The sequence below is a fragment of the Chiloscyllium plagiosum genome, unplaced genomic scaffold, assembly GCF_037043375.1.
Source record: "Chiloscyllium plagiosum isolate Xiang-an unplaced genomic scaffold, Cpla_swu_hap1 HiC_scaffold_5, whole genome shotgun sequence".
NCBI classification, from domain to species: Eukaryota; Metazoa; Chordata; class Chondrichthyes; order Orectolobiformes; family Hemiscylliidae; genus Chiloscyllium; species Chiloscyllium plagiosum.
The window spans coordinates 49676015-49703275 of NW_028270143.1; the positions used below are offsets into that span (position 1 = coordinate 49676015).

General features: G+C 41.7%; 1 protein-coding gene across 3 annotated transcripts in view; it reads left to right on the forward strand.

The window, feature by feature from the left end:
* Positions 1 to 27261, forward strand: part of elp2 (elongator acetyltransferase complex subunit 2) — a 149684-nt gene that overhangs the window by 8981 nt on the left and 113442 nt on the right. For 2 of the 3 annotated variants that reach the window (XM_043689953.2, XM_043689952.2), the window contains exons 3-4: positions 12020 to 12090; positions 17731 to 17887. In XM_043689953.2, coding sequence (XP_043545888.1) covers positions 12020 to 12090; positions 17731 to 17887 — 228 coding nt within the window. Of the gene's footprint in view, positions 1 to 12019; positions 12091 to 17730; positions 17893 to 27261 lie in introns of those variants that run through there. The other variant, XM_043689954.2, reaches the window with a different exon arrangement.

Below are 27261 nucleotides of genomic sequence, written 5' to 3' on the forward strand. Positions count from 1 at the left end.
ACTTCCAAATAAACCTGTTGGCCTATAACCTGGCGTTGAGTAATTTTTGACTTTATTTAGTGACGATTGGAAAATGATCCACTGATCATCCGCTGTTTCTTCCCTGGCTTCCTTTAACAGCTTAGGGTACAATTCGTCCGTCCCTGGTCATTTTATGTACCTTCAAGGAGGTTGTACCTCCAATGCTTCCCTTCTCCTTGTGCTTATTTTATCTAATATTTCACACTCCTCTTTAACTGGAATATCTGCATTATCCCACCCTTCTTTGAGAAGACAGAGACAAAACACTCATTAAGGTTCCTGTCCACATCTTCTACATCCACAGACAAGTTACCATGTACATCTCTAATAGGCATTTCTATTGTCATCTTTTAGTTCTTACTGTACTGATAAAACGTCTTTGGATTTACTTCAGTTTTATTGACTGGTATTTTTTCATATTGACTCTGTTTCCTAAATTTTTTTCATTTCACCTCCTGTAGTGTTATCAAGTCATAGAGATGTATAGCATGGAAACTGACCCTTCCGTCCAACACATCCATGCCGACCAGATATTGTAAATTAATATCCCATTTACAGCACTTGGCTCAAATCCCTCTAAACCCCTCCTAATCAAGTATCCATCCAAATGGTGTTTAAATGTTGTAATTGTACCAGCCTCCATCACTTCCTCTGGTAGCTCATTCTATACACATACCAGTCTTTGCATGGAAAGGTTGCCCCTTCGGTCCCTTTCAAATCTTTCCTCTTTCTCGGTAAACCTATGCCCTCTAGTTCTGGACTCCCCAAACCCAGGGAAAAGACCTTGTGTAATCTTCTAAGCTTCTTCTGAGATTGTCATAAGTTCTATTTTTCTACTTCATCTCACTCAGTATGCTTCTGGATTTGGTAGTAGCACCCTTTTACTTTGTGGGTCCATGATTACATTATACCTGTACAATTTTGCTTTTCATTGTCCCCCACTGATTTACTGCTGACTTTTCTTCAAGTTGCTGAAATCAGTCCACTTTTGCCAGATTGTCTCTTTGCTTTCCCCCAGTTTAGAACTTTTATTCCTCTTCAACCTTTGTCCCTTTTCATAATGATGGTAAATCTAACTGTATTGTGATCAATGTCTCCAAAATCGTCAACCACTTTTCCCTCATCCACCTGTCCAACTTAATTTCCTAAGACTTAAATCTAGCCCTCACCTCCATCCAAGGCTCCAAAGGATCCTTCCATATCGACAGAAATCTATCTGTACTTCCACATATGTCATCTACTGTATCCATTGCATCCGATGTGGTCTCCTCTACATTGGGGAGACCGGACGTTAACTTGCCAATTGTTTCAGAGAACATCTCTGGGACACCCACACCAAGTAACCACACCGGCCTGTGACTGAAAACTTTACCTCCCCCTCCCACTCCGCCAAGGACATGCAAGTCCTGGACCTCCTCCATCGCCAAACCCTAACCACTTGACACCTGGAGGAAGAATGCCTCATCTTCCGCCTTGGGACCCTCCAACCACATAAGATCAATGTGGATTTCATCAGTTTGCCAATTTCCCCTGACCCCAGTCCTACCTTCCAACTTGGCACTGCTCTCTTGATTGGTCATATCTGTCCATCTTCCTTCCCACTGATCAGCTCCACCCTCCTCTCTGACCTATCACATTCACCTCAACCTTCAATTACCTATCGCATTCCCAGCTACCTTCCCCACAGCGCCACCCCCCTCCCATTTATCTCTCAGCCCCTTTAGCCCACACGCCTCATTCCTGATGAAGGGCTTATGCCTGAAACGCCGATTCTTCTGCTCCTTGGATGCTGCCTGACCAGCTGTGCTTTTCCAGCACCACACTCTTTGATTCTGATCTCCAGCATCTGTCGTCGTCCTCATTTTCTCCTAAATCTAGAATAATCTTGCTGTGTTTGTTGTATTCTGGCCAAAGAAATCCTGAGTACGGTTCAAGAATTTGTGTTCTGAATCTTTCACACTGCATGATCTTTGGTGGAACTAACAAGCAAGGTGCATGAAGGTGAATTTGTAGAGGTAACGTACTGGGATTTCAAAAAGCATTTGATAAAGTGCCACACCAAAGGTAACTATTCAAGGTAACAACACGTGGAGGGGCATAAATAAAGGATTGGTTAGCTAACAAGAAGCAGAGAGTAGGGAAAAATGGACCATTTTCAGATTAGAGCTTAAAATATTCACAATGTATGTAAATGACTTGACTGAAGAAACCAAATGTCTGGAAACTAAATTTGTTGATGACATCAAGATAGGTAAGAAAATGACTGAGTCTCCAAGGGGTATTGACAGTTTAAGTGAGCCCTCAAAAATTTAGTGTACAGAGTGTAGTAAAGAGGGATCATGAAGATCTGGTATATGAATCACAAAACATTAATATGCAGTTACAATATGTGATTAGATGATAACTGGAATGTATTTATTTGTGTTTATTGAAGGAGAATGGAGTGTAAAAGTTGGCAAAATTTACTGCAGCTTTATGGGGCATTTTTTGGTCTCCTTATTTGAAAGAAGATATAATTGGATTACAACAGTTCAGAGAACATTGCCTTCACTCTTTCCTGTGATGAAGAGATTAGTGAAACATAGAAAGTGAATTGTTCTATACCTAATGAAGTGGAGAAGAGTGAGAGGTGAACTAATTGAAATATAAAAGACCCTGTGGGTTCCAGAGGTTGTTTCATCTTGTCGGGGAGATGATAACAAGGGGACAAATTCTAAGCATGACAAGTATCCCTTTTAAGACAGATGCAATTATTACATGAAATTCTCAGCTTCAGAAGGCAAAGCAAGATGATGAAAGGCCGTTGGGTTAGGTGGAAATGAGGAATTTGAAACACAAACAGATTGGCATGACCTTACGTCCACAATACTGTTACAGAGAGGGTTCTGGGATTTTGATTCAGTGACAGTGAAAGAATGGTGACACATTTCCAAGTCACGATGGTGTGTGGCATGGAGATGAACTTGCAGGTGGTAATATTCTGCTGCCTTTGTCCTAGATAGTGGTGGTTGTGGCTTTGGTACAAATGAGCCTTTGGAAATTGCTGCGCTACTGCACCTGTGTATCAATGGGCAAGGGGGTGGAAGACCGGCTTGTAAGGATATTGGAGCGGGAGGGGGAGGATCCAGTTGTTGTGGTCCACGTTGGGACTAACAACATAGGCAAAGCTAGGGTGGAGGACCTGTTTGGGGATTATCAAGCACTATGAAGAAAATTGAAGTACAGGTCCTCAAAGGTCATAATCTCCGGATTACTGCCTGAGCCATGTGCCAATTGGCATAGGGATAAGAAAATTAGGGAAGTAAACACGTGGCTAAGGGATTGGTATGGGAAAGAGGGATTCCATTTCAAGGGGCATTGGCATCAGTTTTGGAACCGGGGGGATCTGTACCATTGGGACGGTGTCTACCTGAACCGATCTGGTACCAATGTTCTAGCGAAGAGGATAAATAGGGTGGTCAGTAGGACTTTAAGCTTCTGAGCTGGGGGGAAGGGAAAATGAAAACGACAGGGAGTATGGAGTTAAATGGAAAGATAAGCAGGAGGATAGCATGTATGCAGGTAGATTTAACCTTGAGGCAGATTAGGAATGCAACAAAAAGGAAGGATAACTTAGGACATCTTATGACTTCCAATATCTCTAATGAAAAGAATGTTAGCATTAAGGCACTTTACCTGAATGCTTGTAGCATTCGTAACAAAGTAGATGAACTAACAGCATAGATCATCGTGAATGATTATGATGTGGTAGGCATCACAGAGACATGGTTGCAGGGGGTTCAGGACTGGCAGTTAAACATTCAAGGGTTTTCAACTTATCGAAAAGACAAGGAGGTGGGCAGAGGGGGCGGGGTGGCCTTGTTAGTTAAGAACAAAATTAAATCTGTGGCACTGAATGACATAGGGTCGGATGATGTGGAGTCTGTGTGGGTGGAATTGAGGAACCATAAAGGCAAAAAAACCATAATGGGAGTTATGTACAGACCTCCTAACAGTGGTCAGGACCAGGGGCGCAACATGTACCGGGAAATAGAAAAGGCATGTCAGAAAGGCAATGTCACGGTGATCATGGGGGACTTCAATATGCAGGTGGACTGGGTAAATAATGTTGCCAGTGGATCCAAAGAAAGGGAATTCAAGGAATACTTACAGGATAGCTTTTTGGAACTGCTTGTCATGGAGCCCACAAGGGAGCAGGCTGTTTTGGACCTAGTGCTATGTAATGAACCAGACTAAAGATCTTAAAGTAAGGGAACACTGAGGAAGCAGCGATCATAATATGGTAGAGTTCAGTCTGCAGTTTGAAAGAGAGAAGGCAAAATCGGATGTAATGGTGTTACAGTTAAAAGTAATTATGAGGGCATGAGAGAGGAACTGATGAAAATCAAGTGGAAGCAGAGCCGAGGAGGGAAGACAGTAGAGCAAAAATGGCAGGAGTTTGTGGGTATAATTGAGCACACAGTACAGAAGTTCATCCCCAAGAAAAGAAAGATTATCCAGGGAGGGATTAGACAGCCATGGCTGACAAAGGAAGTCAGGAAATCTATCAAAGAAAAAGAGAGAACCTATAAAGTGGCCAAGAGCATTGGGAAATCAGAAGATTGAGAAGGCTACAAAAACAAACAGAGGATAACAGAGAGGGAAATAAGGAAGGAGAGGATCAAATATGAAGGTAGGCTAGCCAGCAATATTAGAAATGATAGTAAAAGTTTCTTTCAATACATAAGAAACAATGACAGGTAAAAGTAGACATTGGGCCACTTCAAACTGATGCTGGAAGCCTAGTGATGGGAGATAAGGAAATAGCTGGAGAACTTAATAAGTACTTTGCGTCAGTCTTCACAGTGGAAGACATGAGTAATATCCCAACAATTAAAGGGAATCAGGGGGCTGAGTTGAGTATGGTTGCCATTACAAAAGAGAAAGTGCTAGAAAAGCTAAAAGGTCTTAAAATTGACAAATCTCCTGGTCACGATGGGCTACATCCTAGAGTTCTGAGGGAGGTGGCTGAGGAAATAGCGGAGGCGTTGGTTGAGGTCTTTCAAAAGTCACTGGAGTCAGGGAAAGTCCTGGATGATTGGAAGAACGCTGTTGTAACCCCATTGTTCAAGAAAGGATCAAGACAAAAGGTGGAAAATTATAGGCCAATTAGCCTAAACTCGGTTGTTGGTAAAATTCTAGAATCCATCATTAAGGATGAGGTTTCTAAATTCTTGGAAGAGCAGGGTCGGTATAGAACAAGTCAACATGGATTTAGTAAGGGGAGGTCATGCCTGACAAACCTGTTAGAATTCTTTGAAGAGGTGACAAGTAGGTTAGACCAGGGAAACCCAGTGGATGTGGTCTATCTAGACTTCCAAAAGGCCTTTGATAAGGTGCCACATGGGAGGCTGCTGAGTAAGGTGAGGGCCTGTGGTGTTCGAGGTGAACTACTGGCATGGATTGAGGATTGGCTGTCTGACAGAAGGCAGAGAGTTGGGATAAAAGGTTCTTTTTCGGAATGGCAGCCGGTGACAAGAGGTGTCCCACAGGATTCAGTGTTGGGGCCGCAGCTGTTCATGTTATATATTAATGATCTGGATGAAGGGACTGGGGGCATTCTAGCGAAGTTTGCCAATGATACGAAGATAGGTGGACAGGCAGGTAGTACTGAGGAAGTGGGGAGGCTGCAGAAGGATCTCGACAGTTTGGGAGAGTGGTCCAGGAAATGGCTGATGGAATTCAATGTGAGCAAATGCGAGGTCTTGCAGTTTGGAAAAAAGAATACAAGCATGGACTACTTTCTAAATGGTGAGAAAATTCATAAAGTCAAAGTACAAAGGGATCTGGGAGTGCTAGTCGAGGATTCTCTTCAGGTAAACATGCAGGTTGAATTCGTGATTAAGAAAGCGAATGCAATGTTGTCATTTTTTCTCAAAAGGGTTGGAATATAAAAGCAGTGATGTGCTACTGAGACTTTTTATAAAAGCTCTGGTTAGGCCCCATTGGGAGTACTGTGTCCAGTTTTGGGCCCCACACCTCAGGAGGGACGTACTGGCACTAGAGCGTGTCCAGCGGAGATACACACGGATGATCCCTGGAATGGTAGGTCTAACATACAAGGAACGGCTGAGGATCCTGGGATTGTACTCATTGGAGTTTAGAAGGTTAAGGGGAGATCTAATAGAAACTTACAAGATAATACATGGCTTGGAAAAGGTGGACACTAAGAAATTGTTTCCGTTAGGTGGGGAGACTAGGACCCGTGGGCACAGCCTTAAAATTAGAGGGCGTCAATTCAGAACAGAAATGTGGAGACATTTCTTCAGCCAGAGAGTGGTAGGCTTGTGGAATTCATTGCCGCGGAGTGCAGTGGAAGTCGGGACGCTAAATGTCTTCAAGGCAGAGGTTGATAAATTCTTGATGACACGAGGAATTCAGGGCTACGGGGAGAATGTGGGCAAGTGGAGTTGAAATGCCTGTCAGCCATGATTAAATGACGGAGTGGACTCGATGGGCCGAATGGCCTTACTTCCACTCCTATGTCTTATGGTTTGTGCATATATCGCTAGTCAACTAGCCTACTTTTTTATTGTTGAATGTTGTTGGAGCTGTAGTCAGCCAGATAACTGGGGAGAATTCCATCACACCCCTGACTTCTGCTCTGTAGTTTGTGGATAGGCTTTAGGCAGTTGGGAGATGAGGTAGTCACTGCAGGATTCTAAGCTTGTGACCTGGTGTCATAACCACACAATTTTATATGGCTAGACCGGTTCAGTTTCTGGTCAATGGGTGTTGGTTTTGGGAGATTTGGTGACAGTAAAATGATTGCATATCAAAAGATGATCTTTCGATTCTTTCTTTTGGAGATTGTCATTGCCTGAATGTGGCATGAATGTGACTTGCCATTTGTCAGCCCAAGTCTGAATATTGTCTAGGTTTTGCTGCATTTGGACATAGACTGCTTCAGTATCTGAGGAGACATGAATAGTGCTAATTATTGCGCAGTCATCAGTGAACATCCCAGCTTATAATGGATGCAAGATCATTTGTATCTGTCATTTTATACTCTTGCTCCTAGGAACTAGAAAATTTCATCAACTTTTCTTCTACTTCCCATCCCCCTCTCAGTTTCATCCAATTCAGCTCTGACCCTTCCCTTTTCTCCCTGAATATTTCTGTTTCCATTACTGGGGAAGCTTTTAGTGAATACGGAGAAGATGTTGCTCACACCAATTTTCTTGATAGGTCACTTCTCCTGGTTTCTTAGTCTCTGTTGCATTTGTTATGATGGTAGCCTTAGGGGCCAACAGTCGAATATGTCTTTTTTCTCGGCTGTGGACTCTACCTCACTGTTGTTAACAAGGGCGATCTGATAGAGATCTTCTGAATTTTGAGAGACATAGATTGGGTGGATAGTCAAGGACTTTTTCCCAGGATGGAAAGGTCAAGTATAAGAGAGCACAGGTTTGCCGTGAGGGGGGAAAGTTTGGGGGAAAGGTACAGGGAAAATGTTTCTCCCAGAGGATGGTGGATGCCTGGAATGTGGAGGTGGTGGAAGCAAGTACATTAGCAACAGTTAAGGCGTGTCTTGATAGACACAAAAATGGCAGGTGGACAGAGGGATAGAAACTGTACATGGGCAGTAAGTAGCAGACTTTAGTAAGGATTTGGAATCGGCATAGGCTTGAGGGATTGAAGAGCCTGTTTCTATTTTGAATTGAATTGCATTGTACTGTGTGTCCATGTCCTCTAGCACTGGTACAGGAGCAGTTGGGTGTCCTATATACAAGTGGCTCTGCAACAACTTTGTAAGGCTATTTAGACAGCAACTTCCAAACTTGTAGCATATAATATCTTGAAAGACAAGGGTAGCAAAACCATGGAAACATTGACACCTGCAAGTTACTCTTAAGCCACACACCATTCTCACTTGGAATGGCATCATTATTCTTTACTACATCTGGGATGAAATCTTAGAATTTGCTATCTTCTGTTAATACTATTAATTTCTTGAGGTAATCACACGTGCAATAAATGCTGGCCCAGCTGATGCTGCAGAAAAATACTTTACACTGCCCAATTACCTCTTCTCATCATCTAAGGTATCAAAACACTTGCCAGATGAAATAGTGATTTATATGTGCTTGTTTTTCACTTTGTTAAATTGTATTCACTGCCCACAATGTGTACTAGTTTACACAGGAGACCAGCTGGAGGTTGTGTGAGTCTTAAATGGAATACCTTCAGTCTGCAAGAATGGCCTCTAGCTTCTTGTTATCTTTCATTAAAATTCTCCACCCTTCTGTTATGCTGACCTCTCTGTCCTTAGCCTCCCTGCAGTGTTTTAATATTGCTGAAGCTAAATTTGAGTAACTGTCACTGAACAGTCACAGGATCTTTCACTTGGGCAGTTTTGGTCTTCTGGACTCACCCGAGGAGTTCAAAACTTTCATCTGTAATCGCTGCCTCTATTTTTTCATCTTTCTTTTCACAGATTTTTGTTCTGGATTTAGATTTGCTCGCTGAGATGGGAGGTTCATTTCCGGTTGTTGTGTCACCCTACTAAGCAACATCTTCAGTGGCCCTCAGGCGAAGCAGTGTACATGATTTCTGTTTTCTATTTATATGTTTGGGTTGGCGGTGTCATTTCCTGTGATGATGTCATTTCCTGTTCTTTTCCTCAGGGGGTGGTATATGGGGTCGAACTCGATGTGTTTGCTGATAGAGTTCCGGTTGGAATGACATGCTTCCAGGAATTCCCGTGTGTCGCTGTTTGACATGTCCAAAGATGGATGTGTTGTCTTAGTCGAAGTGGTATCCTTCATTATCTGTGTGTAAGGATACTCGTGAAAGAGGGTCATGTCATTTTGTGGCTAGTTGGTGTTCATGTATATTGGTGGCTAGTTTTCTGCCTGTTTGTCCAATGTAGTGTTTGTTACAGTTCTTGCACGGTATTTTGTAAATGACATTAGTTTCGCTTGTTGGCTGTATAGGGTCTTTCAAGTTCATTAGCTGCTGTTCTAGTGTGTTGGTGGGTTTGTGGGCTACCATGATGCCTGTTGGCATAAAATTCACTAAAGAGGAGGAAAACAACAACAAACTGCCATTCCTGGATATCACGGTAGAGCGAACAGCCAATGGGCAACTTCAAACCAGCATCTATATGAAAACAACACATATGGACAATGCCAGACTACTCGGACCCCTTGGCATCATACACTAAAACAGCAGCTAATCAACTTGAAAGACCCTATACCCCAACAAGCAAAACTAATGTCATTTACAAAATACCATGCAATAACTATAACAGACACTACATTGGACAAACAGGCAGAAAACTAGCCACCAGGATACATGAACACCAACTAGCCACAAAACGACATGACCCTCTCTCACTAGTATCCTTACATACAGATAAGGAAGGACACCACTTCGACTGGGACAACACATCCATCTTAGGACAAGCCAAACAGAAACATGCACGGGAATTCCTAGAAGCATGTCATTCCAACCAGAACTCTTTCAACAAACACATCGAGTTAGACCCCATCTACCACCCCTGAGAAAAAGAAGACAAGCCAGGGAAATATAGACCTGTGAGCCTGACGTCGGTGATGGGCAAGTTGTTGAAGGAAATCCTGAGAGACAGGATGTACATGTATTTGGGAAGGCAAGGACTAATTAGGGATAGTCAACATGGCTTTGTGCATGGGAAATCATGTCTCACAAACTTGATTGAGTTTTTTGAGGAAGTAACAAAGAGGATTGATGAGGGCAGAGTGGTAGATGTGATTTATATGGACTTTAGTAAGGCGTTCAACAAGGTTCCCCACGGAAGACTGGTTAGCAAGGCTAGATCTCATGGAATACAGGGAGAACTAGCCATGTGGATACAGAACTGGCTCAAAGGTAGAAGACAGGGTGGTGGTGGAGGGTTATTTTCCAGACTGGAGGCCTGTGACCAGTGGAGTGCCACAAAGATCACTGCTGGATTCTCTACTTTTTGTCATTTACATAAATGATTTGGATGCGAGCATAAGAGGTACAGTTAGTAAGTTTGCAGATGACACCAAAATTGGAGGTGTAGTGGACAGCGAAGTGGGTTACCTCCGATTACAACAGGATCTTGATCAGATAGGCCAGTGGGTTGAGAAGTGGCAGATGGAGTTTAATTCAGATAAATGTGAGGTGCTGCATTTTGGGAAAGCAAATCTTAGCAGAACTTATATACTTAATGGTCAGGTCCTAGGAAGTGTTGCTGAAAAAGAGACCTTGGAGTGCAGGTTTATAGCTCCTTGAAAGTAGAGTTGCAGGTAGATAGGATAGTGAAGAAGGTTTTTGGTATCGTTTCCTTTATTGGTCAGAATATTGAGTACAGGAGTTGGGAGGTCATGTTGTGGCTGTACAGGACATTGGTTAGGCCACTGTTGGATTATTGTATGCAGTTCTGGTCTCCTTCCTATCGGAAAGACATTGTGAAACGTGAAATGGTTCAGAAAAGATTTCCAAGAATGTTGCCAGGGTTGTAGGATTTGAGCTATCGGGAGAGGCTGAACAGGCTGGGACTGTTTTCACTGGAGCGTCGGAGACTGCGGGGTGACCTTAGAGGTTTACAAAATCATGAGGGGCATGGATAGGATAAATGGACAAAGTCTTTTCCCTGGGATGGGAGAGTCCAGAACTAGAGGGCATAGGTTTAGGGTGAGAGGGGAAAGATATAAAAGAGACCTATGGGACAACCTTTTCGCATAGAGGGTGGTACATGTATGGAATGAGCTGCCAGAGGAAGTGGTGGAGGCTGGTACAATTGCAGTATTTAAAAGGCATTTGGATGGGTATATGAATAGGAAGGGTTTGGAGAGATATGGGCTGGGTGCTGGCAGGTGGGACCTGATTGGGTTGGGATATCTGGTTGGCAGAGACTGGTTGGACCGAAGGGTCTGTTTCCATTTGGTACATCTCTATGACTCTATAACAGGAAATGGCATCACCATGGGAAATGACATCACCACAGGAAATCACATCACCAACCCAAGCATATAAATAGAAAGCAGGAATCATGTACACTGCTTCGCCTGAGGCCCATTGAAGACTTTACCTAGCAGGGGGATGAAATGTCTGGAAATGAACCTCCCAGCTCAGCGAGCAAATCTACATTCAGAACCTCAACCTGAGCTACAAATCTTCTCAAAACTCACTAACAGATTTTTGTGCTATTCTCATTTTGTTTTTGCTACAGACAGAAACTATTCATGATCCTGGCAGTCACCCCCCTTATATACATCTTTTATTTCTGTCCCATTCATGTTATCTTTGACGTTGTATCAACCAATTCTTTGTCATGATGGAAGTTGATGTAATACTGACAATGTCACTAGACAACGAATCTAGAGGCCCAGGCTATTATTCTAGAGCATGGGTTTGAAACAGGCTAATTGGTCCCAGCGATTTATATTGTGTGTTTATGAGCCTCCTCTCACAAATTAATTTCATCCTTTCACAATGTCGGCATTTCAATTGTTTTGAATGAATGCTAGCAGGCTGCAAGAGTGAAAGCTTCAAATTTATATTAACAATCATAGAATCCCTACAATGTGGAAACAGCCTATTTGGCCCAATAAGTCCTGCCTCCCCTCCACATCACTGTAGGCAATTTAACATGGCCAATTCACCTAAACTCCACGTCTTCGGACCGTGGGAGGAAACCAGAACACCCAGAGGAATCCCATGCAGACACAGAGGGAATGTGCAAACTCCACACTGGTAGTTGCCTGAGGCTAGAATTGAACCCAGGTCCTTGGGGCACTGAGCCACTGTGCCATCTCTTATCCAAAGGTTGTACATTGTGATGATATACTTTGTAAAAATCTGGTCCATGAAACAATTCTAAAAAAAATCTGTTTCTGAATCTGTTGAAATGGATGTTGTGTTGGAGAAATGGGACAACATTTAATGTGTTACTGTACTTAAAAGTTAACATTTGTATCGATGACTTCAGACAACGTTTTTGTTCCAGGTCCTGAGACAGAACTTGTGTCTGGAGGATCTGATAACTGTCTGATTGTTTGGGAGTTGCAGAATTTTAAGGTGAGTCAGACTTAAAACAGCTTACTTTTCTACAAATTCCCAGTGAACACATTTGGAAGCAACACTGTCTAGGGATAGTTTGCATTGTTTGCAGATAATAATTTAAATGCAGAGCTAATCAATTTGATCATGTTTTGCAAAAGTTTTTTTTTCTGAAATTATACTTTTTATAGGAAAAATAATTTTCGAGCAGAATTTTACTTGTCAGTAATACTGAATAATTAGTACAATGACTTAGTGATTACGATAGTAGACCACATTTCTTGTGCTGGCTAGCCCTGTCTGTCCCCATGCAATCAGCACACCTTGAAAATAAGATCTCCAGCTCCTAATTCATTACCTCTAGAATTCTCAAAAAATCCTCTTCCCTTTTCTCATCTACCTGGTGATGTCATACACAGATACTGAACAGCTTCCATATCCAGGCAATCATTTTTACCTCTTCACCCCTCCCCTCAACCTCATTATCAACTCTGTGCTATTGGGGTGCATGTTTGATATTGTTGTTAGTTGGCTGGAAATTCATACAGTTGAACTTTAGAAAATTAAAGATGTTATTTTTCACAATATTTAATTGCTCTCAATCCATCCTCTTTCCTCTGAGTCAAGCCTCCACTTCCAGCTGTTTGTTGGATTGTTCTGAATTAAGTATTATGCGTACTTAGGCTGAGATTCCCAGAGTTGGAAAATTTTGTAGGTCTCAGTTTCTATCTCGGGGAGCAAAGTGGTGTGATTTTCACTTTGGGATGAGATACAGGGCAGAGCTTGGTTCAGTATCTCCTGACGCAAATCAGAGTTGACAATGAAGCTGTTGAGTTCCAAGACAAATTGTTCAAAAGCCCATCCTCATTTTCCTGGGCCAGTCTGTTTTTAAGCATTAGGCCCACTTGATGTTCTGCCTCACAACTCCTCACCCTCTGCCCATTCCTTATGCCCAACCATGCCAATTCACGGCAATTCACACCATGCTCACTTACAACCCCAAAGCCTAATTAGTGCCAACCCATGTCCCTCATGCATTTTCTTTTGCCCTTTGTGGTATCTCTGATAACTTAGTGCCTACTCATGCCAATCTATGCCATGTACACACCACCCTTTTTCCTTATAGCTTCCATGCCAACTTGTTGCATTTCCGTGGATCCTGGAAACTCCATTCCAGCAATTGCTCATGAGCACAATTTTAGCTTATCCACTTTGCAGTAAACTGGTACTGCCCTGTGCTTTTCCAAGCTTTAATCTTTGAGTTGCATCAAGCAAGTACTGCTCATGGGCTTTTTTTTAAGCCCGCATTATGCTACACTAAACCATTATGGGCTTATGTTCTTCCTCCAAGTCCCCAGTACGGTTCCAGGATGCTGCTTGAGCTCTAGTACCAATACTTATCTGCATTTACTGAATCCTAAGATGTTACTTTAATCCTACCTTCATAGAGTTTTTACATGGCTTCTGAGATTTCTTTCTGAGAACCAGTAGCCTTCAGTCATCTCCTAGCAGCACCTTTCCACCCTGGGGCTTATTCCTTTGCTGCTCTCTACATGACTGTTTTATTAAGTCTAATTGACTTTAATCCTTGAACAACTCTCCATTGATGTTTGAACTGTTTTGAGTCACCAAGAGTCATAAAGTTGTACAGCACAGAAGCAGGTGCTTCAGCCCAACTTGTTTATACCGATCAGATTTCCTAAACTGAACCAGTCCCATTTGCCTGAGTTTGGCCCATATTGCTCTAAACCTTTTCCTCTGAGTGCTCCAGTGTCCTCCCACAGTCCAAAGATGTGCAGTTTAGGTGAATTGGCCATGCTAAATTGCTCATAGTGTGAGGGCGGCTCAGTGGTTATCACTGCTGCCTCACAGCACTAGGATCCCAGGTTTGATTCCAGCTTCTGGCGACTGTGTGGAGTTTGCACATTCTGTCCATGTCTGCGTGGGTTTTGTCCGGGTGCTCAGGTTTCCACCCACAGTCCAAAAATGTGCAATTTGTTAGAATTGGCCATGCTAAATTGCTCATAGTGTTAGGTGCATTAGTCAGAGGGAAATGGGTCTGGGTGGGTTGCTCTTCGGAGGGTCGGTGTTGACTGGTTGGGCCGAAGGGCCTGTTTCCACACTGTAGGGAATCTAATCGCTGTTCTTTCCATGTGCTTGTCCAAATGTCTTTTAAATGTTGCAATTATACTTGCCTCTAACATTTCCTCTGACAGATTGTTCTGGACATTCGCCACTCAGCGTGAAAAAAGTTGCCCCTCAGGTCCCTTTAAATCTTTCCCCTGTCACCTTAAAGCTATTCCTCTAGTTTTGGACTTCCCTACCCCGAGGAAAACAGCTTGGCTATTGACCTTATCTATGCCCCTCATGATTGTATAAACTTCTTTAAGGTTATCCCCTCAAACTCCGACGCTCTGGGGAAGAAAGTCCCAGCCTATCCAGCTTCCTTATAATTCAAGCCCTCCAGTCCCAGTAACATGCTTGTAAATCTTTTTTGCATCCTTTCCAGTTTAATAGCATCCTTCCTATAGCAAGGCAACCAGAATTATACACAGTACTCCAAATGTGGCTTTACTATTGTCTTGCACAGCTGTAACATGACATCCTAATTCCCGTACTCAATACTTTGACCGATGAAAGTAAGCATGCCAAATGTTTTCTTCACTACCCTTTCTACCAGTGACTCTACTTTCAAGGAACTATGTTCCTACACACCTAGATCTCTCTATTCGACAGCACACCCCAGGACTCTGTCATTAAGTGTGTAATTCCTGCCCTGATGTGTCTGACCAAAATGCGAAACCTCGTATTTATTTGAATTAAACTCCACCTGTTATTCCTCAGCCCTTTGGCCTCATTGATCAAGATCCCATTATACTCTTAGATAACCTTCTTCACTGCCAACTATACCACCAATTTTGCTGTCATTCACAAACTTACAAACCATGCCTCCCATATTTTCATCCGAATTATTTACATAAATGTCGAACAACAGTGGACCTGGTATCAATCCTTGCGACGATAGCTGGTTGGTTCACCACCACCCTCTGTCTCCTCGTGTCAAGCCAATTTAGTATCCAATTAGCTACTTCTCCCTGAATCCCATGTGATCTATCCTTACTAACCAGTTTACCGTGTCGAAGACCTTACTAAAGTCCATGTAGATGTCTATCGCTTTGCCTACATTTATCTTCTTGGTAACCTCTTCAAAAAAAGTTAAATTTGTAAGATTCAATTTTCCACGTACAAGTCCATGTTGACTATCCCTTATCAGTCCTTGCTTTTCCAAATGCTTGTAGATCATCTCTCTCTCATTTCCCTCCAACAACTTACCTGCCACTGATGTTAGGCTCACTGGTCTGCAGCCTTTCTGAAATAATGACACAACATTAACCACCCTTCAGTCTTCTGATGCTTCACCCTTGGTTGTCATTGATAAAAATATCTCTGCTAGGGCCCCTGCAATTTCTTGCCCAGCTTTCCACAATGCCCTGGATACACTTGATAGGGCACAGAGATTTATCTACTTTATGCATTTTAAGAGTTCCAGCACCTCCCCTTCTGTAATGAGACTATTCATTGAGAATAGTCCTCATCTCCTGTGACTCCATACATAGACGATCTTATTGATCTTTTCAGGGGCCTATTCTCTCCCTAATTACTCTTTTGCCCTGAATATACTTGTAGAATCTCTTTGGAGTTTCCTTTATTTTATCTGAGAAGGCTACCTCATGTCCCCTTTTTGCCTTCCTAATTTCCCTCTTAAATGTACTCTTGAAGCCCCCTGTTCTGCTCAAGGAATTCAACTGATCTGAGCTGCCTATACCTGACACATACCCCCTTCTTTTTCTTGACCATAGCTTCAATGTCCATAGTCACCCAGTATTCCCGACTCCTGCCAGCCTTGCCCTTCACACTAACAGAAACGTGCTGGCTCTGAACTCATTATCTTGTTTTTGAAAGTCTCCCACTTGCCAGACATCCTTTGCCTGCGAACAATCTCCCCAATCAACTTTTGAAAATTCGTGTTTAGTACCATCAAAATTGACCTTGCCCCAATTTAGAACTTTAACATCTAGACCAGACCTATCCTTTTCCATAAATATTTTAAAACTTTGGCATCAGTGACCATGATTCTATAAGTGCACGCAACTCTATCACTTGCCCTGCCTAATTCCCAAGAGGCGGTTGAGTTTTGATCTGTCTCTAGTAAAGCCATCTACATATTGATTGTGAAAGTTTTCCTGAATGCGAATTTTTTCCTATCCAAACCCTTAACACTATGGCAGTCTCAGTCATGTGTCTAGAAAGTTAACATCCCTTACTGTTACAACCCTATTATTCTTACAGCTATCTGTGATCTCCCTACACATTTGCTCCTCAATTTCCTGCTGACTTTGGGAGGTTTTATTGTACAATCCCATCAAAGTGATGATCCCCTTGAAAACCTTAGAACAAACCTTGCCCCGTTGCTTGGCAAAATTGAATGTAACTTACATTGGAACAACAAGTTCCCTTAACGTTGCCATTTTCACAGTTGCTGACTTAAATTGTACAAATGGAGACAACAAAAATAAGTTTCACACAGTTCACTCAATGTCCACAATGAGCAGTCTCAAAAGGTCTGCTGAGATGAAAGAAAATAAAGTTCGAAGGATCTGTTACAGATGTCACTGTATAAAAGAAATTGTATTCATAAAGGTTCATTTAATATATAGAAATCTCCAAGTACTTAGTCATTAACAAAATAAACATTTCTGCTCATACCCCTGTCATGAAAGAGCTACTCTTTTAATATTCTCTTGGAGCTCTGAATCAAACTGTGAAGTTACAGCCCATCAATGTGAAAATGACATGTTGTGGAAGCAGTAATAATGCTGTCATGATCATTATGTCAACAAACTGAGTTCTTAGACACACTTAGTTTCTTTTGAAATTTAAAGTCCAGAATATTTAAATAACTTGATGGCTTGACAGTTCTAAATTACTTTATCTGCCCTTTTTAAGCATTTATGCCAACTCAAAATTCATCACTGCTTCATTGTGATGTAAGTCCCTTACTTCAGCAAAAATTAATTTGTTTGAACTCAGCAATACATTCAAATAGACCTGTTGATTTCTGGTTTCCCACAAATGACAGCCCCTTTACCTAACATTGAAAAAATTTCTGTCCTATGGATTGGGACTCCCAGTGCCATTTTTAATGAGCCATGGAGTCTCCACAACTTTGAACGCCAGGCTTTAGTATTTAGTTCACCCCAAGGCTATCTTATCCCATCTCCTTTCAAATCCATTTCGATAGTTTTTCTAGCCCCGGCACCCACATTTACCCTAGCTTCAATGAAACCTTTAGCTATATTTTTGATGATTTTAAGTTTTTAGAATATCTTCCTTGCCATCCACCTGATCTGCAGTTTTATAAGCTCGAACATATCCAGAACATGTCTTCTAAGTTGAACTGCCCATCACCTTCATTTTTGTTACCTGCATTGGCTCCTGTTTTCCGAATGGATCGATTTGAAAATTTTTGTCTTGAAGATCACTTTGTGGTCTTGTCTCTGGCTCCTCTGCTATTTCTGCCAGCATTGTTGCAAAATAGTCAATAATAGCTCCATATATTAGTTATGAATGATCACCTCTTTTACCTGTGCTTAAAAGTTTGCAGTCTCCACCCAGCTGGAAGGCCATTCAGGAGCTGTATGTGCTGTTACAGCTATTTATGAAACTGTTAACTTGGATGAACATCAAAAACTGCTGATCGCTTCAGCAGCAGCAGATTCCTCTGTCAGAATTTGGACAAAACAAGGTTCTGTGGGTAAGGTAATAATTTCCTTATATATGTTCATTGCAACTGCAAATATGGCATGTGAATTACAAATAGGAATGCAATATAATTTTTAACTCCACTAACTTTTCTATTATCATTACATAACATTTAAGGTAAAATGCCTTGTAAAAGCCATTGCTTTCAGTATTTTCCCCAGGTGAAATTAGCTGCCAAGATATGTATTTTTAAATCAGTTATATTTATCTCACCCCTGCATATCAGAAAAGATGGAAAACATGAACCTTGAACTTTGACTCCATTAAACCTCTTGATTGAGTGTAAAAATAAAAGTGGTGTTCCATTGATGTGCATTTTGATCATGTAAGTTGTGATTTCACAATTATTCTTTTGAATATAATGTGATTTAAAGGACAGTTGGAGTTTAATGCATAGATTTTTTTTTTCTAGTTTCTTTGTGATGTTGTTTAGCTCACTGGCAAGAGAACATATGTTCCTGGGTTTTTCTAAGCTATCCATTTTTAGTTAGACACCTGCAATTCCAAACAAATGGCCACTGAATGGAACCTCTTTGTATTTACACTATGTGAAAGAAGATGATGGTAAGGAAGTCAGCACAGATTCAGTAAAGGCAAGTTGTGTTTAACTATTTTGTTCAAATTGTTTGAAGTCACCTACAGCTGATGAAGTTTTGTGTTTGATGTGTATGAAGACTTAAAGGAGACATTTGTCAAAGTACTTCAATATAATGTTAACCAAATTAAAGCTCATAGAATTAAAAGGACAGAGGTCACATGCTTACAACTTTGGCTCAGGGATAGAAAACAATAGTAGTGAACAGTTATTTGTCAGACTGAAGAGTGGTTTAGTGGTGTTCCCTGACAAGTGTGTGTCTATGCACAGCCAGACTTGGGTATACAGGGTATAATTAAGTTTGCAGATGAAATGACAGAGAAAGTGTAGTGAACAAGGAGAAGGATAGTAACAGAGTATATGGATATAGTAATGAAATGGACAGACATGTGGATGAAATTAAACACAAAAAAAATTTTGGTGGGAAGGATCAAAAGAGAGAATGTGAATTAAAAAACAATGAATTTCTAGGAATGCAGGAGCATAGAGACTAGAGAAAGTATGTATACTAATCTGTGAAGGTGACTGGACAAATTGAGAATCGAGAGTGTGGTGCTGGAAAAACAGAACAGGTCAGGCAAGGAGCAGGAGAATCGACGTTTCTGGCATAAGCCATTCGTCAAGAGTGAGCAAGTTGAATGGACAAGTTGAGAAGGCTATTTGGGAAAAGCATTTAGAATCCATTCGAAGGGTCACCTGATCTGAAACATTAACTCTGATTTCTCTCCAGAGATGCTATCAGACCTGCTGAGCTTTTCCAGTAATTTCTATTTTTGTCTCTCATTGCCAGCTTGTGCATTTCTTTGGGTTTTTATTTAGAATCCTTGGTTTGAGTAAATATGTACAAAAGCCCAAGCTAAACATATTTGAACTACTGGTGAGGCCTAAGCTCGAGTGCTGCATTCAACTCTGGGTGTCACATTCTGGGCAGGATACCAAACTCTTGGAGAACGTTACAAATGTGATTTACCAGAATGAGATCAGGATGAGATGCAGTGATTGTATTCCTGTATAAGAACAAGAAGAGAAGTCTGACTGTTGAATGTACAGATGGATTTCGTTACTTTTGTTGGGAGTACATATTTATACTTGGATTGTCTGGGGAAAAAAAAATATTTTTAAGTACTTGGGTATTATCTGGATTACAGTAAGTTTTACTTTGTGATTTCTCAGAACTGAATAGGGGGTATTGTTTTGGATTCTGGATCATAGCTTGTATGTTAATCGGTAATTATTTGCTTCAAGAATCATTTTTTAAATGGGATACAGATCAAAAATTAAAGTCACCTATCATGACAACCCGTCCTTCAATTTTATTGCCCTAAATGTGACCTGAGTATATAATTTCTCTTTGTGATCTGTTACTAATAAGCTTCATAACAATTGTAGATATTATCTTCTCACCCTGGGACAATTTTTCATTGTGAAGAATCTGTCGTCATTAGTATCAGCAGTGTTGAGGGATTTCAGTGAAATAGAGAAACTGGAGTTGTTCTCTTTTAGAGTAGGGAAGATTGAATGGGTGAAAAATTCAGAATAGAATTGGATAAATTGGAAGTAAAAGAAAATTAAAAGGCTACAAGGAAAGTGCTGAGAAATAGGTTTACAAGTGGACAGATTTATCAAAGAACTGGCATTGAGATAACAGACTGAATTGTCTCTTTGCTGTGTCATCCTATGATTCCATGTCAGATTGAAACAAAGGAGGATTGCACATAGGTGCCATTGCCATTGTGAATACATAAATAGGCCAAGATGCATGTGAATGTATGCATTAAATTATTGGATTTAACCTCCAATGTCGAATATGTAGAAAACAAATTTGTTTACACAACAAGGAAATCTGATAAAACAAGTCAAAGGCTATTTATGTCAGTGTGTTCTGCTACTTGTCCAACAGCATTGCCGTCCAGTGAGGCAGCATTGTGAATCTCCATGTGAGAAAATGAATATTCTCTGGAATAGGAGGAACTTGAAATTTGTCTTGATGGAACAGTTTGAACAGTCTCACCTACAGCATGGACAGTTCTCCTCACAACTTTGCATGCATCCCCTGCCCTTTCACTCTGGCTAGCCCAAATGGCATCTGCATGATGTTGGGTATACGAACTTATAAATTGGAACACCACCTGAAGTTGACAAGTGGGGATTGCATTATTCAATCCAACAGTGGAGTCACTAATTCATAGAAATATAGAAAAATAGGGGCAATAGTTGGCTATTCAGCTCTTCAAACTTTCTCCGCAATTCTGTACGATCATGGCTGTAACCTCTGCTCAATACCATGTTACTGCTTTTTCTCCATATCCTTTGATCTCTCTTCCACAAAGAACTATGCTCAATATGGGGGCATCACGGTGGCTCAGTGGTTAACACTACTGCCTCTCAGTGCCAGGGACCCAGATTCGATTCCAACCTCAGACGACTGTCTGTGTGGAGTTTGCACATTCTCCCGTGTCTGCGTGGGTTTCCTCTGGGTGCTCGGTTTCCTCCCACAATCCAAAGATGTGCAGGTCAGGTGAATTGGCCATGCTAAATTGCCCATAATGTCAGGGGTGAATATAGGGTAGGAGAATGGGTCTGGGTGGGTTACTCCTTGGAGGGTTTGTGTGGACTTGTTGGGCCGAACTCCATACTGCAAGGAATCTAATCAACTCCTTGTTGAAAATGCTCAATATTTTGGCTTCAACCACTTTCTGTAGCAGAGAATTCCACAGACTCATCACTGTCTGGGTTAAAACTTTTCTGCTCAATGGTCTTCCTGGTACCTTTAGACTGAGATTTTTGGTTCTTGACTTCCCTGTTGTCAGAAACATCCTTCCTGTGTTTGTGCATTGTATAATCTTGCTAGAAATTTATAGGTTTCCATGAGATCCCCACCCCAGCCCCCTCATTCTTCGAAACTCCAATCAATGAAATCCGAACTGACCCAGTCTGTCTTCGTTCATCAGTTCTGTCATCCCAGGAATCAATCCAGTAAACCTTTGTTGATCTCCCTTCATAGCCAGAATGTCCTTCCTCAGAGAGGGAGATCAAAACGGCACACAGGTGGGGTCTCCAAGACCTCGTATAATTGCAGCAAAACATCCTGCTCCTGTACTTAAATCCTGTCACTATGAAGTCTAACATACCATATACTTTATCTATCACTTGCTGCACGTATGTGCTTAGTTTCAGTGACTGGTGTACAAGACCTCTCGCTTTCCCAAACCATCGCCATTCAGATACCCTGTCTTCCTGTTTTTGCTACTAAAATTGTCAGGATATTTCTGTTCCTGTTTCAGAATTCAAACATCAGCTTTGTTTCCCTTTACCACTAAAACAACACTGACTTGAACTGCATTGGTGTAGTATTCATCAGAATTTAATTCCTCAGTTATTTACGGTTTTGTTTCAACCTTCAGCAGTCTAATCACATTTTTAATTGATTATCAGTCAGTAGTAGATGTTGGTCTTGTTCTCTTTGTACAGCCAGAAGCACCTCAAGATAAATATGTAAATGCAAAATTCGAAGTGGTTTCCATCCCGGACTATTTAAGTGTATGCAATTTATATTCCTTCTGCTGTAGCCATTGAAATTAATTTTCTTTTCATTTTTGAAATGTCTATGTGGTCTCTAATCAAGAAAACTGTGGTTCCTCTCACAAGCTATTGACTTTCTAAATTAATTTATGTCTTCATATAACCAGCTGGCTGCTTATTTTTCTTGATATTCCAACTGCTGTTGGATGCTGACTTGATGTCAAACTTCAACTCGCATTGATAAACAGAAAATCTGTGCACAGAGACACTAGGTCTTTGAGGGCACCTTCATTCCACATCAGTGAGGGCTGTAGCTTTGTTACTGATTTTAAAATGCTGCCCATTACTTCCTGTTCAACTTGTTAGTGATGAGCAATAATTGTTTCAGATGGAGTGATATTTTCAACAAAAACAAATAATCATAGAAGAGAAGACCCTGTCCGAAAGAGGAAACGATTAATATTGAAACGGGAAAACCATCAACCAGATTCTAATATGTGGTGGGAAATCATTAACTGAAAATAGAAATCAAAATCATAGGGACCAAGTCTGAATTGGGAAACACAAATAGAAACCAAAACATGCAGATGTTTGTAAAAGGAGGAAGTCATTAAATCAAAGCCAAACTTGATTTTCACGACTCCCATCAAAACTGGAAATAATTGTCTTTCTGAAAAAGGATACTGCCCTCTGCAGGTGCAGTCTGGAATTATCTTAGTTAGTAATTTCCCATCATTCGTTCCACAAGTTGAAGAGTCATTGAGTCATAGAGAATATATAGCATGGAATCAGACTCTTCAATCCAACTTGTCAGTGCCGAGCAGCTATCCTAATTAAATCTAGTCCCCTTTGCCAGCATTTGGCCCTTTTCCTTTCAACCCTTCCTATTCATATACCCATCCAGATGCCTTTTAAATGTTGTCATTGTACCAGCTTCCACCAGTTCCTCTGGCAGCGCATTCCATATATGCACCATCCTCTGTGGAAAAAGTTGAACCTTAGATCCATATTAAATTTTTCCCCTCTCACTTCAAACCTATGCCGTCTAGTTTTGCACTCCTCCCACGCCGGGGAAGAGACCTTGTGTGTTTGCCCTATCCATGCCCCTCATGATTCTATAAATCTCTCTAGGGTTATTCCTCAGCTTCTGACACTCCAGTGAAAATACAACATAAAACATACAACTTTACAGTACAGTACAGGCCCTTTGAAGATCAAACTAACCTACATACCCTTCTATACCAGATCAAATTAACCTACATGCCAGTCTATTCAGCCTCTCCCGACAGCTCAAACCCTCCATCTTGGGAAACATCCTTGTGAATCTTTTCTTGATCAAGATGCCTTTGTAATCTTCACTGTTAACTATGTCACCAATGTTGGTGTCATTCACAAACTTACTAACCACCCCTCCTAAATTTGCATCTAAATTTTTCATATAAATGACAAAGTGATTCCAGCACCAATCCCTGTGGAACACTGCAGCTCACAGGCCTCCAGTCTGGAAAACAAATCCCATCACCAACCTCTGTCTCCTATCGTCAAGCCCATTTTGTACCCAATTGGCAAGCTCTCCCTGAATCCCATGTGATCTAACATTACTATCAGTCTACCATGTGGAACCTTGTTGAAGGTTATACTGAAGTCTGTGTGGACATTGTCTACTCCTCTGCCCTCATCAATCTTTTTGGTTACATCCTTAAAAAACCAAATCAAGTTTGTGAGGCACAATTTCACATGCACAAAGCCACGACGATGATCCTTAATTAGTCCTTGCTGCTCCAAATGTGCGTAAATCCTATTTCTCAGAATCCCTTCCAACAAACTACCTACCACTGATCTCAGACTCACTGGTCTGTACTTCCCAGGTTTCTCCTTACAGTCTTTCTTTCTGAAATAAAGGCACAACATTTGCCATGCACCAGTCCTCCAGCACCTCGCCTGAGGTTGTATATGATAGAAATATCTTAGCTAGGGGCCCTGCAATTTTCTTCTAACTACCTACAACATCCTGGGATACATTTGAACAAAATTCTCCTGCTTGTCCGTTATAAATTTAGTAGTGGACTTGACTTCAGTTTTCTTGAGTTTCCAGGCTTCTTCTCAGGTGCCAGACTCCTCAAATGTTGAGTAGATCGATACTTCTCTGTGAAGCTGATGCCGCCAGTTTTTGTTTTGAGGGAGAGGGGACGAAGGAGGCCGCCACATGCTCACCCCAGCCCTCACGCTCTTTCACTTCATACTAATGGAAACATCTTCTCCATGTCCATTTATTCAAGTCTGTCAGTATCCTATAAGTTTCAATCAGGTCCCCCATTATACTTCTAAACTCCATCAAGTATAGACCCAGAATTCTGAACTTCTACTCATTTGTTCTCATGACCATTCATGTAAACCTCATCTGGACCCCATTGAAGTACAGCACAACCTTTCTCACAATATCGTTAAGTGGCTCACAAATGTCCACAGCCTTACACAGCTTTAGAAGCACATCACTATTGTTGTTTTTATAGCCCTCACAAAATGAATGCTAATATTGCATTTGTGTTCCTGACTGCCAATTGAACATGCTTAAGAGAATCCTGAACTAGGCCTCTCAAGTCCCTTTGTGCCTCAGATTTCTGAATCCTTTCCCAATTTAGAAAATAGTCTACACCTCTCTTCATCTAACCAAAATGTATAAACTCGCACTTTCCCAAGTTGTATTTCATCTGCCACTTTTTTGCCCAATCTCCTAGCTTGTCCAAGTCCGTCTGCAGCCTCCTCGCTTCCTCAACACCACTTATTCCTCCACGTATTTTTGTGTCATCTGCAAACTTAGCAATAATGCCCTCTTCTTTCATCCAGATAATTAATGGACACGAAAATCTGCCCAACGACCAAGATCAAGCTTACTAGCCAAAGATTTCTTGTACTCTGTCTCCTTCTCTTCTTAACAGAGGTTACATTAGCCATTTTCAAGTCCTCTTGGATTCTCCCCAATTGCACTGAGAATAGGGCCCCTCAAAGATCAGTAAGGCAGCCTTTGTTTGGAGCCGCAGAAAATGGAGGAGATACTAACTGAGTATTTTGCATCGGTATTTACTGTGGAAAAGGACATGGAAGATATAGATTAGATTAGATTACTTACGGTATGGAAACAGGCCCTTCGGCCCAACAAGTCCACACCGACCCACCAAAGTGCAACCCACCCACACCCATTCCCCTACATTTACCCCTTCACCTAACACTACCGGCAATTTAGCATGGCCAATGAATGTAAGGAAATAGATGGTGACATCTTGAAAAATGAAATCTGAGGAGGAAGTGCTGGATGTCTTGAAATGCATAAAGGTGGATAAATTCCCAGGACCTGATCAGGGACACCCTAAACTCTGTGGGAAGCTAGGGAAGTGATTACTGGGCCTCTTGCTGAGATATTTGTATCATTGATAGACACAGATGAGGTGCTGGAAGACTGGAAGTTGGCTAACGTGGTGCCACTGTTTAAGAAGGGTAGTAAGGACAAGCCAGAGAACTATAGACCAGTGAGCCTGACGTCGGTGTTGGGCAAGTTGTTGGAGGGAATCCCGAGGGACAGAATGTGCATGTATTTGGAAGGCAAGGACTGATAAGGGATAATCAATATACTATCTTTGATTACAACTGCATTTCAAGAGTTCTCTTTCCCCCCCCCCGAATGACTTTCTGTGTGGGAAATCATGTCTCACAAACTTGATTGGGTTTTTTGAAGAAGTAGCAAAGAGGATTGATGAGAGCAGAGTGGTAGATGTGATCTATATGGGCTTCAGTAAGGCATTTGACAAAGTTCCCCATGGGAGACTGGTGAGCAAGGTTAGATCTTTCGGAATACAGGGAGAATTGGCCATTTGGATACAGAACCAGCTCAAAGGTAGAAGACAGAGGGTGGTGGTGGAGGGTTGTTTTTCAGACTGGGGCCTGTGACCAGGGGAGTGCCACAAGCATCGGTGCTGGTTCCACTAATTTTCGTCATTTATGTAAATGGTTTGGATGCGAGCATAAGGGTTATAGATAGTAAGTTTGCAGATGACACCAAATTTGGAGGTGTAGTGGACAGCGAAGAAGGTTACCTGAGAGTACAACAGGATCTGGGCCAATGGGCTGAGAAGTGGCAGATGGAGTTTAATTCAGATAAATGCGAGGTGCTGCATTTTGGGAAAGCAAATCTTAGCAGGACTTATACACTTAATGGTAAGGTCCTAGGGAGTGTTGCTAAGCAAAGAAACCTTGGAGTGCAGGTTCATAGCTCCTTGAAAGTAGAGTTGCAAGTAGATAGGCTAGTGAAGAAGGTGTTTGGTATGCCTTCCTTTATTGGTCAGAGTATTGAGTACAGGAGTTGGGAGGTCATATTGCAGCTGTACAGGACATTGGTTAGACCACTGTTGGAATATTGCATGCAATTCTGGTCTCCTTCCTATCGGACGAATGTTGTGAAACTTGAAAGAGTTCAGAAAAGATTTCCAAGAATGTTGCCAGGGTTGGAGGATTTGAGCTATAGGGAGATGCTGAACAGGCTGGGGTTGTATTCACTGGACGTCGGAGGCTGAGGGGTGACCTTATAGAGGTTTACAAAATTATGAGGAGCATTGTTAGGATAAATAGACAAAGGCTTTTCCCTGGGTTGGGGTGGGGGGGGGGAGAGAATTCCAGAACTAGAGGGCATAGGTTTAGGATGAGAGGGGAAAAATCTAAAAGAGACCTCAGGTGCAACTTTTTCACACAGAGGGTGGTACGTGTATGGAATGAGCTGCCAGAGGAAGTGGTGGAGGCTGGTACAATTGCAACATTTAAAAGGCATTTGGATGGGTATGTGAATGGGAAGGATATGGGCTGGGTGCTGGCAGGTGGGACTAGATTGGGTTGGGATATCTGGTCGGCATGGACAAGTTGGACCGAAGGGTCTGTTTCCATGCTGTACATCTCTATGACTCCAGTGTGTCTATTCTCTTGACTATACTACGTTTGATTATAACTACATTTCACGAGTTCTCTTTCCCCCTCTTGAATGGCTTTCTGTACCATGGTACTATGGTCAATTTATTCAGCTTTCCTATACCCTCCACTCATGGAGCAAGAATCTCAAACCTGTCAGACATGCTCAAGAGCCGAGGCTGTTTCAGCACTATCTCCTGGATCCCCCAAATTGCCTCACTGCAAGTCACACCATCTTTCCCTGACCACTGACCAAATTCAAGGTAGCTGATGTAAGGAGTGTGATTGCCTCCTGA